General features: G+C 35.5%; 1 protein-coding gene across 1 annotated transcript in view; it reads left to right on the top strand.

Moving 5' to 3' along the window:
• The window catches only part of NUDCD1 (NudC domain containing 1), a 94,070-nt gene extending 79,013 nt beyond the window's left edge, over positions 1 to 15,057 (top strand). Inside the window, exons 9-10 of the mRNA XM_025265180.3 lie at positions 10,615 to 10,774; positions 12,714 to 15,057. Of these exons, the coding sequence (XP_025120965.3) occupies positions 10,615 to 10,774; positions 12,714 to 13,006 (453 nt within the window). The 3' untranslated portion in view covers positions 13,007 to 15,057. The remainder of the gene's footprint in view (positions 1 to 10,614; positions 10,775 to 12,713) is intronic.
• Positions 15,058 to 20,193: the final 5,136 nt, after the last annotated feature.

The raw sequence follows: 20,193 nt of genomic DNA, 5'->3' as shown, positions 1-20,193 counted from the left end.
AAGTAGTATCAGTCTACTCCGTTAAGAAGTTCTGGTTCTGCATGATTTGTTTTTTCCCACTGCTAATAAGCTGTTGGATACTATTCTTACCTTTGACAGTGTCCTCCCCAAACAGACATCCTTTTCCTTCTTTCTTATTTGCTGTCCCATTTTACTTTCAGCTACCAAAATAAACAGAGTTGTGAATTCAGTGAGATTTGTGGCATCTGCTCTTTTTTTTTTGAAATGTTGATTTTTCTGCTATATAGCAAAGTGACTCAGTTATACACATATATTTTTTATATTCTTTTCCATTGTCGTTTATTCCAGGATATTGACTATAGTTCCCTGTGCTGTGTAGTAGGACCTTGTTTATTCATTCTATGTGTAACAGTTTGCATCTGCCAACCTCAAACTCCCAGTCTGTCCCTCCCCCGTTCACCTTCCCCCTTGGCAACCGCAAGTCTATTGTCTATGCCTGTGAGTCTGTTTCTTTTTTGTAGATAGGATTGTTTATGCAGTTTTTGTTGTCGAATATAAGTGATATCATATGGTATTTGTCTTTCTTTTTCTGACTTGACGTAGTATGATAATCTCTAACTGCATTCACGTTCCTTCAAATGGCATTATTTCATTCATTTTTATGACTGAGTTCCACAACTTTATCCTTCCACTTGTTGATGGACACGTAGGTTGTTTCCATGTCTTGGCTGTTGGGAATAGTGCTTCTGTGAAGGTAGGAGTGCACATATCTTTTTGAATTATAATTTTGTCTGGATATATGCCCAGGAGTGGGACTGCTAGAGCGTATGGTAGTTCTATTTTTAGTTTTCTGAGGAACCACTATACTGTTTCCCATAGTGGCTTCACCAACTTAGATCCCCACAGCAGTGTAGCAGGGCTCCCTTTGCTCCACATCCTCTCTGGCATGTGTTTTGGTACACTTTTTAATGATGGTCATTCTGACTGGCATGGGATGGTACCTCATTATAGTCTTGATTTGCATTCTCTAATAGTGATACTGAGCATCTTTTCATGTGTCTATTGGCTATCTGTATTTCTTCTTTGGAGAAATGTCTGTTTAGGTCTTCTTCCCATTTTTCAATTGGGTTCTTTGTTTTTTGTTGTTGCTGAGTTGTATGAGATGCTTATATATTTTGGAAATTAAGTGCTTATTGGTTGTATTGTTTGAAAATATTTTCTCTCATTCTGTGGGTTGTCTTTTGTTCATGGTTTCCTTTGCTGTGCAAGGCTTGTAAGGTTCCATTTGTTTATTTCCATTGTTAGTTCTTCTGCCTAGGGAGACTCACCTAAGAATATATGGGTACAATTTATGTTAGAGAATGTTTTCCCTATGATCTCTTCTAGAAGTTTTATGGTATCTTGTCTTACATTTAAGTCTTTAAACCATTTTGAGTTTGTTTTTGTACATAGTTAGGGTGTGTTGTAGCTTCATTGATTTACAGCTGTCTAACTTTTCCAGCACCACTTGCTGAAGAGATTGTCTTTCTCCTGTTTTATATTCTTACCATTTTTGTTGAAGATTAATTGACCTTATGGATATGGGTTTATTTCTGGGTTCTTTATTCTGTTTCATTGATCTGTAGATCTCTGTTTCTGCCAGTATCACACTGTTTTGATCACTGTAGTTTTCTTGTATTGTCTGAAGTCTGGAAGGGTTATGTCTCCTGCTTTGTTCTTTTTCCTAAGTATTGCTTTGGCAATTGCTGGGGATTTTATAATTTCATATAAATTTTAATTTATTTGTTGTAGTTCTGTGAAAAATGTCATGGGTGATTTGATGGGGGTTGCACTAAATCTGTAGACTGCTTTGAGTAGTATGGCCACTTTAACAATACTATTTTTTCCAATCTAACAGTAAGATATATCTGTTTTCTTTGAATCATCTTCAGTTTCCTTTATTAATGTTTTATAATTTTCAGGGTGTAAGTCTTTCACCTCCTTAGTGAGGCTTTTTCCTAAGTATTTTATTTTGGGGTTGTGATTTTAAAAAGTATTCCATAAATTTTTCTCTTCCTGATATTTCATTGTTGGTGTAAAGAAATGCAACCAATTTTTGTATGTTAATCTTATGTCCTGCTACCTTGCTGAATTCATTTATCAGTTCTAGTAATTTTTTGTGTGGACTCTTTAGAGCTTTCTGTATGTAGTACCATGTGATCTGCATATAGTAACAGTTTTACCTCTTCCAATTTAGATACCTTCTATTTCTCTTTCTTGTCTGACTGCTGTGGCCAAGCATTCCAAGAGTAAATAGAATAGAAATGGTGAGAGTGGGTATCTTTGTCTTGTTACATATTTAAGCTGAAAGCTTTCAGCTTTTCACTGTTAAGTATTATATTGCCTATGGGTTTGTCATAAATAGCTTTTATTATGTTAAGATATATTCCCTCTATACCCACTTTGACAAGAGTTTTTATCATAAATGGATGTTGAATTTTGTCAAATGCTTTCCTTTTCCTGCATCTAATGAGACGACCATGTGGTTTTTGTGTTTTTTTTTTTTTGATGATGTGGTTGATATCACGTTGATTGATTTGCAAATGTTGAGCCATCCTTGTGAACTTGGGATGAATTCCACTTAGTTGTGGTGTGTGATCTTTTTTGTATTGTGGGTTTCTGTTTGCTAGTATTTTGTTGAGAACTTTTGCATCTATATCAGAGATATTGGTCTGTAATTTTCTATTTTAGTGGTATCTTTGTCTGGTTTTGGTGTCAGCATGATGATGACTTCATAGAATGTCTTTGAGGGTGTTCCCTCCTCTTCAGTTTCTTGGAAGAGTTTGAGAAGGATTAGTAGAAGTTCTTTATATGTTTGGTAGAATTTGCCTGTGAAGCCGTCTGGTCCTAGACTTTTGTTTGCAGAAAGTTTCTTTAGTACAGATTGTATTTCACTTTTGTGATTGGTCTGTTCAAATTGCCTATTTCTTTTTGATTGAGTTTTGATGGGCTGTACATTTCTAGAAGATTGTCCATTTCTTCTAGGTTGTCGAATTTGTTGACATGTAATTGTTCATAGTATTCTTTTATGTTTGTTTTTTGTCTTTCTGCGGTATCAGTTGATATTTCTCCTCTTTCATTTCTTATTTTATGTGGGTTCTCTCTCATTTCTTCTTGGTGAACCTAGCCAGAAGTTTGCCAGTTTTGTTTACTCTTTCAAAGAACCAACTCTTGGTTTTATTAATTTTATTTCCTCTCTGATCTTTATTATTTCCTTCCTTCTGCTGACTTTTGTTTTGTTTGTTCTTATTCTAATTCTTTTAGGTGGTAAGTTAGGTGGTTTATTTGAGATTTTTCTTGTATTTCTAGGAAGCCCTATATCTAAGAACCATTCTAATAACTGCTTTTGCTGTATCCCATAGATTTTGTATGGTTGTGTTCTGACTGTCATTTGTCTCAAGGTATTTATTTCCTTTTTAATTTCCGCACTGACCCAGGGCTTTTTTAGTAGTATGTTGTTCAGTCTCCATGTAATTTTTTTTTCCTCATTTGTTTTCCTGTGGTTGATTTCTACTTTCATGCCATTGTGGTCAGCAAAGATGCTTGAGATAATTTTTATACTCGTAAATTTGTTGAGTTTTGTACCCTAGTATATGGGCAGTTCTGGAGAATGTTCCATGTCTACTTGAAAAGAATGTGTATTCTGTATTTTTTGGATGTAATATCTTACATCCAAAATATTTTTAATCTTTAAAATTGCCAAATTCAGACTTAAATTGAGGAAAGAAGGGAAAACCACTAGACCGTCAGGTATGACCTAAATCAAATCCCTTACAGTTATACACTGGAAATGACAAATAGATTCAAGAGATTAGATCTGATAGAGTGCCTAAAGGACTGTGGACGGAGGTTCATGACATTGTACAGGAGGCAGTGATCAAGACCAACCCCAAGAAAAAGAAATGTGAAAAGCAAAATGGTTGTCTGAGGAGGCCTTACCGATAGCTGCGAAGAGAAGAGAAGTGAAAGGCAAAGGAGAAAAGGAAAGATATACGCATCTGAATGCAGAATAACAAGGAGAGATAACAAAGCCTTCCTCAGTGATCAGTGCAAAGAAACAGAGGAAAACAATAGAATGTGAAAGACTACAGAACTCTTCAAGAAAATTACAGATACAAAGGGAACATTTCATGCAAAGATGGGAACAATAAAGGACAGAAATGATATGGATCTAACAGAAGCAGAAGATATTAAGAAGAGGTGGCAAGAATACACAGAAGAACTATACAAAAAAGATCATCATAAAGAACTATACAAAAAAGATAACCACAATGATGTGATCACTTATCTAGAGCCAGGCATCCTGGAATGTGAAGTCAAGTGGGCCTTAAGAAGCATCACTATGAACAAAGAAAGCTAATGGAGGTGATGGAATTGCGCTGAGCTATTTCACATCCTAAAAGATGATGCTGTGAAAGGGTTGCAGTCAGTATGCCAGGAAATCTGGAAAACTCAGCAATGGCCACAGGACTGGAAAAGATCAGTTTTCATTCCAATCCCAAAGAAAGGCAATGCCAAAGAATGTTTAAACTATCACACAGTTGTACTCATCTCTCACGCTAGCAAAGTAATGCTCAAAATTCTCCAAGCCAGGCATCAACAGTACATGAACCATGAACTTCCAGATGTTCAAGCTGGATTTAGACAAACTAGAGGAACCAGAGATCAAATTGCCAACATCTGTTTGATCATTGAAAAAGCAAGAGAGTTCCAGGAAAACATCTACTGCTTTATTGCCTACACCAAAGCTTTTGACTGTGTGGATCACAATAAACTGTGGAAAATTCTTAAAGAGATGGGAATACCAGACTACCTGACCTGCCTCCTGAGAAATCTGTATGCAGGTCATGAAGCAGCAGTTAGAACTGGACATAAACAACAAACGTTCCAAGTCAGCAAGGGAGTGTAGGTCAAGGCTATATGTTGTCACCCTGCTTATTTAACGTCTGTGCAGAGTACATCATGAGAAATGCCAGGCTTGATGAAGCACAAGCTGGAATCAAGATTGCCAGGAGAACTATCAATAACCTTAGATACACAGATGACACCACCCTTGTGGCAGAAAGGGAAGAAGAACTAAAGAGCCTCTTGATGAAAGTGAAAGAGGAGAGTGAAAAAGTTAGCTTAAAGCTCAACATTCAGAAAACTAAAATCTTGGCATCTGGTCCCATCACTGCATGGCAGATAGGGAAACAGTGGGAACAGTGAGAGACTTTACTTTTTGGGCTCCAGTATCACTGCAGATGGTGACTGCAGCCATGAAATTAAGAGAGATTTGCTCCTTGGAAGAAAAGCTATGACCAACCTAGACAGCATTTTAAAAAGCAGAGACATTACTTTGCCGACAGAGGTCCATCTAGTCAAAGCTATGGGTTTTCCAGTAGTCATGTGAGAGTTGGACTGTAAATTCTGAGCGCCAAAGAACTTATGCTTTTGAACTGTGGTGCTGGAGAAGACTGTTGACAGTCCCTTGGACTGCAAGGAGATCAAACCAGTTGATCCTAAAGGAAATCAGTCCTGAATACTGAAGCTGAAACTCCAATACTTTGGCCACCTGATGCGAAGAACTGACTCATTGGAAAAGACCCTGATGCTGGGAAAGGTTGAAACCAGGAAGAGAAGGGGACGACAGAGGATGAGATGGTTGGATGGCATCACCAACTCGACGGACATGAGTTTGAGCAAGCTCCAGGAGTTGGTGTTGGACAGGGAAGCCCGGTGTGCTGCAGTCCATTGGGTAGCAAAGAGTCAGACATGACTGAGCAACTGAACTGATCTTGATAATATCAATTAACTCTAACTGTTGTTCTTTTGTGTCATTTAGGATATCCGTTGCTTTATTGATTTTCTGTCTAGAAGATCTATACATTGATGTGAGAGGGGTGGTAAAGTTTCCTACTATTGATATTATTGTATTCCCATCAGTTTTCTCTTATGTCTCTTAGTATTTGTTTCCTGTATTTGGGTGTCCCTATATTGGGTGCATATATGCTGACAAGTGTAAAGTTCTCTTCTTGAATTGATCCTGATCCTTTTATCATTATATAGTATCCTTCTTTATATAGTGTGCTTCTTTATGGCTTTTGTTTTAAAATTTGCTTTGCTTGATACAAGTATTGTAACCCTGCTTTCCTGTCATTTTTATTTGTATGAAATATCTTTTTCTATCCTCTCACTTTCATTCTTTTTCTTTTGCCCTAAAGTGGGTCTTTTGTATGCAGCATAATGTAGGCTTGTAGGCTCTTGTTTTCTAACCCAGTCTACCATTCTGTGTCTTTTGATTGGAGCATTCAGTCCACTGAATGCTGTGTATTTATTGCCATTTTAAACTTTGTTTTCCAGTTGATTCTATGTTTCTTTTTTCTTTCCTTTTTCCTTTTAGTGATTTAATGTTTTCATTTTATGGTTGTAGTTCTGTTTTTGGTTTTTGTGAATCTATTGTATGTTTATGATATATGTTTACCCTGTTTTTTCAAGTATGTAAACTGCTTCCTATAATTTCCCATTGCTTTAGACAGTGGGTTCAAACACATTCTTAAAAAAAAGGTCTGTCCATACATTTCCTACTGTCCTCACTCACATTTCCTTTGCCTACCCACGTTTTACCATTTTGATATCTTTTACATCTTTGTTTATGCTTCTGCTCGTCCTTGTGTTTATAATCACTTTCACAAATACATGCTTTTTCCTGTTTGATCTTTATACTGGCGTAAGCGGTTTACTTTCCAGTTGTGATTTCCTGTTTCTTATATCTTCTTGCTTCTTTTCTATTTAGAGAAGACCTTTCGGTATTTCTTTTAGGATAGCTTTAGTATTGCTGTACTCTTTTAGTTTCTGCTTCTCTGAGAAATTCACTCTCTCTCCTATTTTAAATGATAATCTTGCTGAGTATTCTAGTTTGCAGATTTTTCCCTTTGAATTGGACATCTTGTTCTTGATTCTTACAGGTTATTGCCCATGCCAAATAATGTCTTATTTCCCTGCTGCTTCAAATTAATGATATGTCTCTGTTGTTCTTCAAACATTTTCTACTTACACTTTTTTGTTTCTGTAGCATCATATAATAGTACATGTAATTTTCATTGTACCTTTACACTTTTGCACTTCATTTTCATTCACTTAATTAACTTATTAGCAAAATTAGTTTGCTCCAGTTTGTAATCTGATTTTGATTTCCTTTTATTTTGGACAAAATCCTTTAGTCTGGGCTTTTAGAGGTTACAAGGAGCAGAGAAGACCTCTCATTATCTCAAGTCATAGATATTTATTGGGAACATCTGTGGAGACTACATGGACTAGTGGAAACAATCTCTTCAGATCTCAGAGAAATAGACGATCATTCTGTAAACAAATGCCTTTGCAAGTTAGACCTAAAAAAGAGAAGCGAAATTTTGTTTAGGAAAATAGAACACAGTTCTCATGACAAGGTGTTCCATTTGTCTTGAGAACCAAGTGTCCCTTGCTCTATTGTACTGTGCTGTTATTATCACATCATCGTCTTATTTGCTTCTCCTGCTCATACCTGTTACTCACTTTATACTTTATATTATGATTTCTGCTTACTGTAGTCTCTCTGGGTATGTTTTTTGCTTCTCTTCTTTGCTGGCTGTATGAATGTGTTGTTTATTTTTGGCATTTAGACTTAACAAAAGAATAGTAGCCAAGGAAAAAGACACCACAAATTACTATATCAGGAATAAAAATGGACACATCAGTACAAGTCCAAAGACACAGTATCCCTCATGAATATAGGTGCAGAAGTCCTCAGCAAAACATTAGTAAATGAAATCCAACCATAAGTAAAAAGGGTAATACATCATGACCAAGTATTACTTAGGGAATTCAAGGCTGATTCATCAGCATTCAGATATCAATCAACATAAATAAGCATATCATCAGACTAAAGAAGAAAACTATTTGACCATTCTAGTAGATGCAGGAAAAGAATTGACAAAACTTAGCATCCATTAAATTTTTAGCAAACTAGGAGTTGAAGGTAATGGCCTCCTAGAAAAACCTAGATTTAACATCATACTTCCTGGTTAAAAAAAAAAAGACTGCTTTCCCCTAAGATTGGTAACAGGCCACGGTGTCTGCTGTCGTTACGCCTCATCAGTGTCACGCTCGAACTCCGAACTATTGCAGTGAGGCGAGAAAAATGAGTAAAAGGTATAAATAGTTATCAGGAGATTCCAATAACTACCATGAGAAAAATGAAAACACTTTTTAGGTGTTACCTTAAAAGCAGTGTTTTATATGCAGTTCTTTCTCTACTCTTATAATTCCATTCAAAAGTTGCAACATAAGTTTCTTTTTTTTTTTTTTTTTTTTTAATTTTATTTTATTTTTAAACTTTACATAACTGTATTAGATTTGCCAAATATCAAAATGAATCCGCCACAGGTTTACATGTGTTCCCCATCCTGAACCCTCCTCCCTCCTCCCTCCCCATTCCATCCCTCTGGGTCGTCCCAGTGCACCAGCCCCAAGCATCCAGTATCGTGCATCGAACCTGGACTGGCAACTCATTTCATACATGATATTTTACATGTTTCAATGCCATTCTCCCAAATCTTCCCACCCTCTCCCTCTCCCACAGAGTCCATAAGACTGTTCTATACATCAGTGTCTCTTTTGCTGTCTCGTACACAGGGTTATTGTTACCATCTTTCTAAATTCCATATATATGCGTTAGTATACTGTATTGGTGTTTTTCTTTCTGGCTTACTTCACTCTGTATAATAGGCTCCAGTTTCATCCATATACACAATGGAGTATTATTCAGCCATTAAAAAGAATACATTTGAATCAGTTCTAATGAGGTGGATGAAACTGGAGCAACATAAGTTTCTTTTCCTAACGTGGCTGCTGACAATCTAATAAGTATCATACATCTTAAATGGTGTTAACTTTTTTTTTAGCTGTATGGATTACTGGACTTTAAAATGAATAGGAAGGCTAGACTTTAATATTAAGACTCACAGTCTCTTACTACATAAAGATAGAAGTCTAAATCATCTGATTTAAAAGGAATGTTTTGTCTCACAGTAAATTATCAGACTAGTTTATTATAATTTGTTTTAAAAACTCCTGGATACTTGGTTTTGAGTATATTTAAAGGATCCAGATCTTATATAAGGGATAATTTGGTCACTTCTGGCAGGACAGATCCTCAAACTATTTGCTGAAACATATGTATCATAGAAAGCTATAAAACTGAAGGCAATAGAAATACACTTGAAGCTACAGAAAAAATGGAATTTGACAGTAAAACATGATAAAATGTAACATAAAGGCCAGTTAGTTGGTGGTGACTTTGAAAGTAGACCTTACTTAGCTATTGATTCTCAGGAGCAAAGGGACGCAAAGAGAAGAAATGGTCTGTGAGTCCTGTGTGCCTGTCCCCCTTCTGTAGAAAACAAGCACTGCTGCTGCTGCTGCTAAGTCGCTTCAGTCGTGTCCAACTCTGTGCGACCCCATAGACGGCAGCCCAACAGGCTCCCCCGTCCATGGGATTCTCCAGGCAAGAATACTGGAGTGGGTTGCCATTTCCTTCTCAAACGCGTGAAAAGTGAAAGTGAAGTCGCTCAGTCGTGTCCGATTCTTAGCGACCCCATGGACTGCAGCCTACCAGGCTCCTCCATCCATGGGATTTTCCAGGCAAGAGTACTGGAGTGGGATGCCATTGCCTTCTCCGATTGTATTCTCTAGTCTGCTCTAAAACCCATGGCAACAATTCAGTATTAATAAGTACTCTGTGTGTTTTGTGTTATCTACATTTGGTGTGATTTCTGTTATTTAGGCATTTTTAACTCTAGTAAACAGTATTTGTAATGAAAAATAGCACTGTAACTTCTTTCCATTAAGAAAATGTTCCTATGGATGGAATTCAATTATGAGTCTCAACCTGATGAGTTTGTATTAAAATGAATTCCTTTAACCATCAATATTGCCATAAAAGTTTTAACATAATAAACATTCTTTACATTTTACTATAAATAGACAGTATGAAGTTAATAACTTGTAAACAGATCTGAAATTTGAACCCCAGCATTGTGGTTTTTCTGTGTAGCTTAGAACAGGTAACTCATACTCTCCCAAGTATCTATAAAGAGAGTAACAGCCTTGTGGGTTATTGAGCTTAATATTTACAATATGCCTGGACATAAAGAATGTGCTCATAAATCATAGTAGCTATCATTCTTGGTAGTTATTATTGCAAGTTAGCATTTGTAAACTTCATATTTGTATTGTGGCTTAAAATATATTCTGCTTATAAAATTGGTGCTTTATATTATGTTTTAAATGAGTTACTAACAGTTGAGAAAATAGTATATATAGTGCAGTGGTTAAGAACATGGACTCTGGATTCAATGTCAGCTGCATAGCTTATTACCAGACTGACCATGGGCAAGTTAACTGTCCTCAGCTTTAAGATAGACTTAACATGAGCACATTTCTCCCAGGGGCGTTAGAAGAGGTAATGAGATTAAGTATGAAAAAAGTTTAGAACAGTTGCTGATGTGTAGTTCTGTGTGTCAGTTGTCATCATTATTAATTACAATAATTTGTTGTTGAATAAATGATTTTTTTATTTGTCACTTTTAATTGTAGGTGAATCTTGGAAGCAACCAGTACCTTTTCTCTGTCATAGTGGATCCTAAAGAAATGCCCTGCTTCTGTTTGCGCCATGATGTTGATGCCTTGCTCTGGCAGCCACGCTCCAGCAAACAAGATGATATGTGGGAGCATATTGCAACCTTCAATGCTTTAGGTATAAGCAAGCTCTTTGACAACCTTTGACATTATATCAAAAAGTAGTCTTTTTTTTTTTTTCTAAGTTTCTTTTTTTGGTTTATTTAAATTTGAGCTGTCCTAATTACAGTTGGATTGACTGTGCTATAATTTGGTTGCTTGTACATAGTTGATGAATGTTAGTACTTTTGGAACAGTAGGACTAATTTGTTTTTATGTTTGTGCAGAAGATCAACACAGAATAGAAATCAGAGTGTTTAACTGAATCATTCTGATCAATTACTTGCTTATTCCAGCTAAGCTATACAGTATTAGAATATGAACAAGGGCTTGGCAATACCCTACATGGAACTTGTATTCAGGTTTCTTCAGAGAAGTCTTCAGTAATCATAGAATTGCTCTAAGGTTAAAAAGCACATTAGGAGACATCTTTCATGGAACTTAAGTGTGTAACAGAGCCATTATAATGCAAACACTTAGGGAAAATGGTGATGCAGAAATGAAATTTATTCTGTAGGATAAAAGGGAAATACTGGTAGGGCTTGAAACATTTTGAACTACATAATTGTAGACTTATGAATAATTGATTTAATGTCAAAATACATTAGTATTGTGTGGGAGAAATTTTTTTATATGAATTAACCACAGCTATTGCTTTATTGAAAGGTTATTTTAAACTGCCAGCAGGAAGTAAAACTATGCATTTTGATTGCTATATATGCACAACCCTAATTATAGAAAATATTTTTTCAGTTGTCCTTTATAGTTAGTAATATAGGCTGTTAAAGTGGTTAATTCAGACTCCAAATGGATTTTTATGACGTGAAATAGTTTGATTAAATAATGTACCCACATAATTTCTAGCCTTTCTACTAAAATTCCTGATTTTTTAAGTAAGAGGAAAGTTTTATCTTAATTTTCAGATCCTTCTTTTGTATCCATAAATCCTAGTTTAGTGGAATTCTGTTATGCTTGAGTTAAATCAACATTATATTAGATATGTAGTCTTGAGATGTTATATACATTAATTTGGCAAGATTAGCCTGGAGAGTTAATTCTAGGCTCTCAAATAGGTGTCTGTGTCTTTCTACTTTTTCATCCTCAAGCCCTGCTTAATTTTTAAAAAACCAGCATAGATCTGCCTATGCTCATGGTTCCTCTCGTCATTCATTGTTTGGTGAGGTCTCAATTTATATTAATGTTATACTTCCTCTCTCAGGTTTTAACATTCATTCAGTAATCATATACCAACCTGAAAATTGCTGATTTATACTTTAGAATATAAACGCCCTTTTAAGCTCTAAAGATAAATTTTTAAAAGATTGTTTTTTCAAAGATTAGTTTTCAAAGGTTATCCTAATGGAATTTTAAAATTAGATATTTGAATTTTCTTTTTGATTTTGTTTTGATCTGAAGGCTCTACTTCTGAGAGGTGAAGTACAACAAATCCTGTTAAAGTGTTGGTGTTGATTATAAAAATACCACTGATAATATACAAAGTGAGAATGCATTATGCACACACTCCTGAAATAACTTTGTAATAACATCCTCTAAACATTTTCCCATTTATTTGGTAAGAAAAAAAAAGATACCATAATGCCATCTCTGTGATTGATGTACCCAGTTGTTAAATTGTCATTTAAAGATATTTTCGCATGTGTTAGAATTTTTTACTTATTTCTGGAAATTATATGGGAACCATGTTGTGCTTTTCTTGAAAAAATGAATGAAACACTTGTTCTTAGGAATTAGTGCTTTATTTTTGCACCATTTGGGAAAGATTGATTGTGGCTAGTCATTAATGGTTCAGAATGTAACTACTGTTGAATATCTGTGGTGTAAATTTTTAGTCATTTCAATTTGTAATAAAATTAATGAAATAGTAAATGTTAAATCACCATTTTTTCCCTTCTGTTTAATATATAGTTTTTCTTTTTTTGTCTCATATTTCTTGGCAGGCTATGTCCAAGCATCGAAGAGAGACAAAAAATTTTTTGCCTGTGCTCCAAATTACTCCTATGCAGCCCTTTGCGAGTGCCTTCGACGAGTTTTCATCTACCGTCAGCCCACGCCCATGTCTACCGTACTTTACAATAGGAAGGAAGGCAGGCAAGTAGGGCAGGTTGCTAAGCAGCAAGTAGCAAGCCTAGAAACCAATGATCCTATTTTAGGCTTTCAAGCAACAAATGAGAGATTATTTGTCCTCACTACCAAAAACCTCTTTTTAATAAGGGTAAATACAGAAAATTAATTACTCCAACATGTTGGCTTCTCTGTACTGCCAAAGTATTCGATGGTAGCTGGAAGGCTGAGCAGTTTTGCTATTATCTGTTAAGTTTTACTGTGTTAAATAAAATTACCTTGTATGATTTTTTTTAAAGGATATTGGAAATATATTTGCAATTTATGGGTCTATAAAAGCTATGGAATGAAGCTGCAAATTTAGAGAAAACAGCTTCTGTAAAAAATGTAAAGATAATGTTAGCAAGTATAATTTTTAAAAAACAGGCTAGAATCTCATCTTTTATATGAAAGATGTACAGTTGATTGTTTAAACAAAAATATTTATCATGTACTTTGCTGATATAGTTTCTACTTCTATACCAACAGGATAATAGTTAACATGTTCATTCTTGTAATTTTAAATGGACCGAATAGCTGGAGTAGAGGGGGATATATAACAGGTACAGCAGGTCTAATATTGTTAAAGTTTGACGAAGAGACCTGAGGTGTTTTTTCAAAATAAGTATAGCTTTAACTTTTATAAATCCACTTGGTCTTCCACAGAATAGACAGAGATGATAGGTTCTACAAAGTGTAGCTCTTACCCATTGCTATATAATAAACCACTCCAAAACTCAGTGGTTTAAAACAGGATATTTTATAATTTTTCATGGTTCAGTGATTTGACTGTCTCTGTTCTGCATGGCCTCTCCTCCTCCAATAAGCTAGACTGTTTTTTCCCATAACAGAGAAAACATTATGAGAGCAATTCCCTAATGTACAAGAGTTTTTATCAAGCCTGTACTTGCGTCGTATTTGCTCATCTTAGTTGAACAAAGCAAGTAGCCAAGTTTAGAGTCAGTGTGAGAGGTGAGCATACAAGGGTACAGATAGCAGGTGGAATGATGCACTGGAAGCCATTACTATAACAGTTTACCATACAAATTAGAATTTATCCTTGTAGTTCTCCCTGTAGTTCTACAGTTTAAAAAGTAATCCTATTTATACATTAAATATGTCTTGTCATGAATTTTAGTTTCTTACATTATTTTCTTGGATTTTTTTTGGTGTGCATTTACCTGGGAAATTGTTTACTTATATACCATTTTTGAATGCTTCTTTCATAAGTGTCAAATTAACTTTTATAATAGGAGAATTGAGATTTTAGTATGAGACAGTAAAGAAAAGAGATACAAGATCGGAAACATTTGTTCCTGGCCTACCTAGACAAGTTTTGGCTGGATTAAATTTTAGTGAAAGAAGGAAAAATAAGTTTGAGAGACAGAAAGGGAGGAAAAAAATGGGGATTGCATTCATGTTTCAGCACTTTGTCAGAATGCATTTTCCTGGAGAGAAGTATTGGGATATTTGATACAAAGGTTGGAAAAGGCCTAAGAACTGGTAGTGACAGTCGAGTCCTGATAGTACTTTGAATACTAGGAAAGAGACAGATTGCTATCAAGCACCATGAGATCATGAACAGCGGGGGAAAAAATGTATGGCAGGACCAAAGAACAAACTGGTGATATTTCCAGAACTTTTTAGTATCATTGTAAAATTCAATGAAACAGAAACAAAAGATTATTTAGATGGTGAACTATTAAAAGCTTTTGTTATGTGACAGATTTAAGTTTTCTTTAAAATTTACCTCAAAGATCATAAATACTCTTAAATTTAAGAAAAAGGCAGATTAATGTGGTGCTTAATTAACCATATGACTATATATATAAATATATGCAAATTTCCATATGGTAATCAATTTTCTTCCCTTTGTATATGTTATTTTTAACATGATTAATGTTGAATTGAAACCTATCAGGATTATTCATCCTAAATATTTTTGCATATTGGTCTATGTTGAGAGTAATAGGTCTAGAGCAGTGATTCCAAGCCATGTTTTCTCAAAATGTTTCAAGAATTCCACATTTAAACTCAAATAAATTTAAACTGTTTTAGTATTTAAATGAAGTGTATACAAGTGCTATGAATGTAGTACCTTGTGTTTTACTGATTTTACTATAAATTATAAATGGGAATTTTATAAACTATGATAGTAATAAAATAATTTTTTGTTTTTCATATGGAGTCATTTAACAGTATTCATTATATCAACATATTTAGTAGGCATCGGTTGTGTATGAAAACATAGTCTCAGTGCTAAGAATAATACAGTGTTAAGTTAAAAACAAAGTCTAGTGATTTCTAGGTGAAGTTGCTCTTTGAGTAAAAAAGTAGGTGGGAGATTTGTGGAGCTGTTGTATTTGAAAAACATTTAACCAGGGATGGAACCCATACAAGAACAGACAAAATTTGAGTTGCTGGTGGAAAGGGTCAGAAAGAGGATAATAAAGTCAAGAAATTAGCCAAAGAAAAGGATCATAAGAGACTACTATGAACAATTTATAACACCAACAACTTTGTAACATAGAAAATGTATAAATTCCTAGAAACATATAACCTACCAAGACTGAATCATGAGGAAATAGAAAATCTGAACAGACTATTTACTAGTAGAGAGTTATCCAAAACCTCCCAACAAAAGACCAGGACCAGATGACTTTACTGATGAATTCTGGTGAACATTTAAAGAATTAATTCTACCCAAATTCTTCCAAAAAGTAGAAGAGGAGGGAACCCATCTAAACTCATTTGAGATGGCCAGCACTACCCTGATACAAGAACTATACCAGGATACCACAAATAAAGAAACTTAGAGGCCAGTATCCATGGTGAACATAGATACAAAAATCCTTAATAAAATACTAGCAAACCAAATTCAGCAATACATCAAGTGGGATTTATTCCAGAGATGTCAGGATGATTCAGTATCTGCTCATCAATGTGATCCACCACTTTAATTTAATGAAGGATAAAAATTATACAGTTAATAGATACAGAAAAAGCATTTGACAAATTTCAACATCCATTTATGATAAAAATTCTCAACAAAGTGGGCTTAGAGGGAACATACTTCAACATAATAAAGGCCATATTTGACAAGCCTACAGCTAACATCATACTTGATTTTTTTCTGCTAAGGTCAGGAATAAGACAAGGATGCCTACTCTTAACACTTTTATTCAACGTAATATTGGAAATCCTACCCATAGCAATTAGGTGAAAGAAAGGGCATCCAAGTTGGAAAGGAAGAAGTAAAACTCATACTGTCTACAGATGCCTTGATAAAGACTCCACCAAAAAAACACTTAGATCCAATGACTTAGGTACAGTTGCAAATAGAAAAATCAATATACAAAAATCTGTTGAGTTTCTGTACACTAATAATAAACTATCAGAGAAATAAGATAATCCCACTTACAATTGCATTTAAAAAGAATAAAGTATTACAGATAAATTTAGCTAAGGAGATGAAAGACCTGTACACTGGAAACTGTAAGACATTAATGAACAAAATTAATAAAGACACAAATAAATACAAAGGTATTACATGCTTGTGGATTGTAAGCAGTTGCTACTCAAAGCGATCTATAGCTTTAATTCAATCCCTATTAAAGTTCTAATGGGATTTTTCACAAAAATAGAGCTAACCTGAAATTTATATAGAACCTCAAAAACCCAAAGCACTCAACACATCATTGACTGGAGATGTATTAATGTGGTTTTAGAGAGTGATGGGATTAACATTATTGTAGAGCTTAAAATTGATCAAGGGTTCATTATACGGTCACATTTTGCTCCGTTAGGTTTTTGTTCCAGTCTAGCATACAGTATAAACATAAAATTTTCAGAATTGACACAATGCAAAATTTTGTGTGAAGAATTTTAAGTGAATTTTATGCAGATACTTCATCCGAGCAGCATACATTCTAGTGTTTCAGAAGATGATAGCTCTTCACAATATAGTTCTGATTTAGACAATGTGAACATTAGACCAACAAAATGACAAACAACTTTAGTGATTGATTCTGATACAGAAAGTAAAAACACTCTCACAGTGTTGGAGAGTGCTCCTCTGCTTTTGTAGAAGAGTAAAGACATTTTACAAAAATTAGAAAACTTTACAGGTGTCAGGTGTAACTATTGAATGTAATAACCCCAAAAGTGTTAGTGAAATAAAAAAATTACTTTTTGGTCAGCTAAAATAAAAATCACCAGCCACAGGTGTTAGTTTGTGCAAAAATTCCCTGGTCAATAATGAATTATGACAACCAGAGGTGGAGGCATCATGCTCCCTGATTTCAAACTGTGTTAAAAAGCTGTGGTAATCATAATAGTATCATATTGGCATAAAAACAGAAACAAAGATCAATGCAACAGACTAGAGAGCCCAGAAATAAGCCCACCCATATACGGTCAACTAATTTACAACAAAAGAGCCAAAAATATACAAAGGGGAAAGGATAGTTTCTTCAGTAAATGGTTTTGGCAAAACGGGATATTCACATTCACTGTCTCACACTATACACAGTAGCTCAAGACAGACTAAAGTCTTGAATATAAGATCTGAAACCATAAAAATCCTGGAAGAAAACATAGGTACTCAGCTCCTTGACATCAGTCTCAGCGATGGTTTTTTTTTTTTTTTTTTGGATCTGACACCAAAATCAAAGGCCACAAAAGCAAAAATAAACAAGTGGAATTGCATAAAACTAAAAAGCTTCTGCAGAATAAAAGATACCATCAATACAATGAAAAAGCAGCCTACTGAATGGGAGAAAATAATTTGGAAATCATGTATCTGATAAGGAGTTAATATCCAAAATAACGTACACAACTCAAAAGTAAAAAATCCAATTAAAAAATGAGCAGAGGATCTGAATATATTTCAAAAGAAGACATACAAATGGTCAATAGATACATGAAAAGGAGTTCAGTGTCACTAATCATCAGGGAAATGCAAATCAAGACCATCATGAGCTATCACCTCACACCTGTCAGGATGACTGTTACCAAAACGACAGGAAACAAGTGACCGTAAGGAAGTAGAGAAGGGGACTCGAGTGCGCTGTTGGTGGAAACCTGTTAGTGCAGCCACTATGAAAAGCAACATGGAGGCTCCTCAGTCAGAAGCAGAACTTCCATATAATCCAGCAAATACACTTGTGGGTATTTATCTGAGGGAAACAAAAACTAACTCAAAAAGATACATACCCACATATTCAATCAAAAACGACAGAATAATCTCTGTTCGTTTCCAAGGCAAACCATTCAACATCACAGTAATCCAAATCTATGTCCCAACCACTGATGCCAAAGAAGCTGAAGTTGATCAGTTCAATGAAGACCCACAAGACCTCCTAGAACTAATACCCAAAAAAGATGTCCTGTTCATCATAAGGGATTGGAATGGAAAAGTAGAAAGTCAAGAGATACCTGGAGTAACAGGCAAGTTTGGCCTTGGAATACAAAATGAAGCAGGACAAAGGCTAACAATTCTGCCAAGAGAATGCATTGGTCCTAGCAAACACCGTTTTTCAACAACACAAGAGATGACTTCACACATGGACATCACTAAATGGTCAATACCAAATCAGATTGATTACATTCTGTGTAGCCAAAGATGGGAGAAGCTGTATACAGTCAGCAAAAACAAGACCTGGAGCTGACTGTGGCTCAGATCATGAGCCCCTTATTGAAAAATTCAGCCTTCAACTAAAGAAAGCAGGGAAAAACACTAGGCCAGTCAGGTACGACTTAGATCTCCTATGAATATACGGTGGAGGTGACGAATCGATTCAAGGGATTTGATCTCGTAAACAGTGCCTGAAGAACTGTAGGCAGAGATTCGTAATTTGGTCAGGAGGCAGTGAACAAAACCATCCCAAAGAAAAATAAATGCAAGAAGGCAAAGTAGGCTGAGGAGGCTTTACAAGTAGCTGAGGAAAGAAAAAAAGCAAGGGAGGAAGGGAAAAGCACACCCAACTAAATGCAGAGTTCCAGAGAATGGCAAGGAGAGACAAGAAGGCATTCTTCAATGAACAATGCAAAGACACAGAGGGAAAGAACAGAAGGGGAAAGACTAGAGATGACTTCAAGTAAATCAGAAATATCAGAGGAACATTTTATCCAAAGATGGGCACAATAAAGGACAGAAATTAGGTGAAGATCTAATAGAACCAGAGGAGATCAAGAAGAGATGGAAAGAATACACAAAAGAACTGTACAAAAAAGATCTTAATGACCCTCGTAACCATGATGGTATGGTCACTTATCCAGGGCCAAACATTCTGGAGTGTGAAGTCAAGTGGGCCTTAGGGAGCACTGCTTCCAATAAAGCTAGTGGAGGTGATGTAATTCCAGTTGAGCTATTTAAAATCCTTAAAAGATGAAAAATGCTGCGCTCAATGATGTCAACAAATTTGGAAAACCTAGCAGTGGCTGTAGAACTAAAAAAGGTCAATATTCATCCCAGTTCCCAAGAAGGGCAGTAGTAAAGAATATTGAAACTGCTGGACAATTGCACTCATCTCCCATGCTAGTAAGGTTTTGCTGAAAATCCTGCATGCTAGGCTTCAGCCTTATGTGAACCAAGAACTTCCACATGTTTCACCTGGGTTTACAAAAGGCAGAGGAACCAGAGATCAAATTGCCAACATTTACTGGATCATAGAGAAAGCAAGGGAATTCCAGAAAAACATCTACCTCTGTTTCATTGACTATGCTAAAGCCTTTGACTGTGTGGATCATAACAAACTGGAAAATTCTTAAAGAGATGGGAATACAGCCACTTTACCTGTCTCCTGAACAGGTCAAGAAGCAACAGTTAGAACCTTATATGGAACAGCTGACTGGTTCAAATTGAGAAAGGACTACAACAAGGCTATTTATTGTCACCCTGTTTGTTTAACTTACATGCAGAGCATATCATGTGAAATGCCAACTGAATAAGGTACAAGCTAGAGTAAAGATTGCCAGGAGTAATATCAGCAACTTCAGATATGTGGATAATACCACTCTAACGGCAGAAAGCGAAAAGGAACTAAGAATTTCTCAATGAGGGTGAAAGAGAAGAGTGAAAAAGCTGGCTTAAAACTCAATATTAAAAAAACTAAGATCATGGCATCCGACCCCATCACTTCATCACTTTTATGGCAAATAAAAGGGGAAAAGGTAGAAGCAGTGACGGATTTCCTCTTCTCGGGCTCTAGAAATCACTGGATGGTGACTGCAGCCATGAATTAGAAGACAGTTGCTTCTTGGCAGGAAAACTATGACAAACCTAGACAGGGATTAAAGAGTAAAGACATCACTTTG

Source organism: Bubalus bubalis, chromosome 15 (genome assembly GCF_019923935.1).
Source record: "Bubalus bubalis isolate 160015118507 breed Murrah chromosome 15, NDDB_SH_1, whole genome shotgun sequence".
NCBI lineage: Eukaryota > Metazoa > Chordata > Mammalia > Artiodactyla > Bovidae > Bubalus > Bubalus bubalis.
Note: the sequence above shows the minus strand (reverse complement) of the source record. Positions and strands in the feature narration are given on the sequence as shown.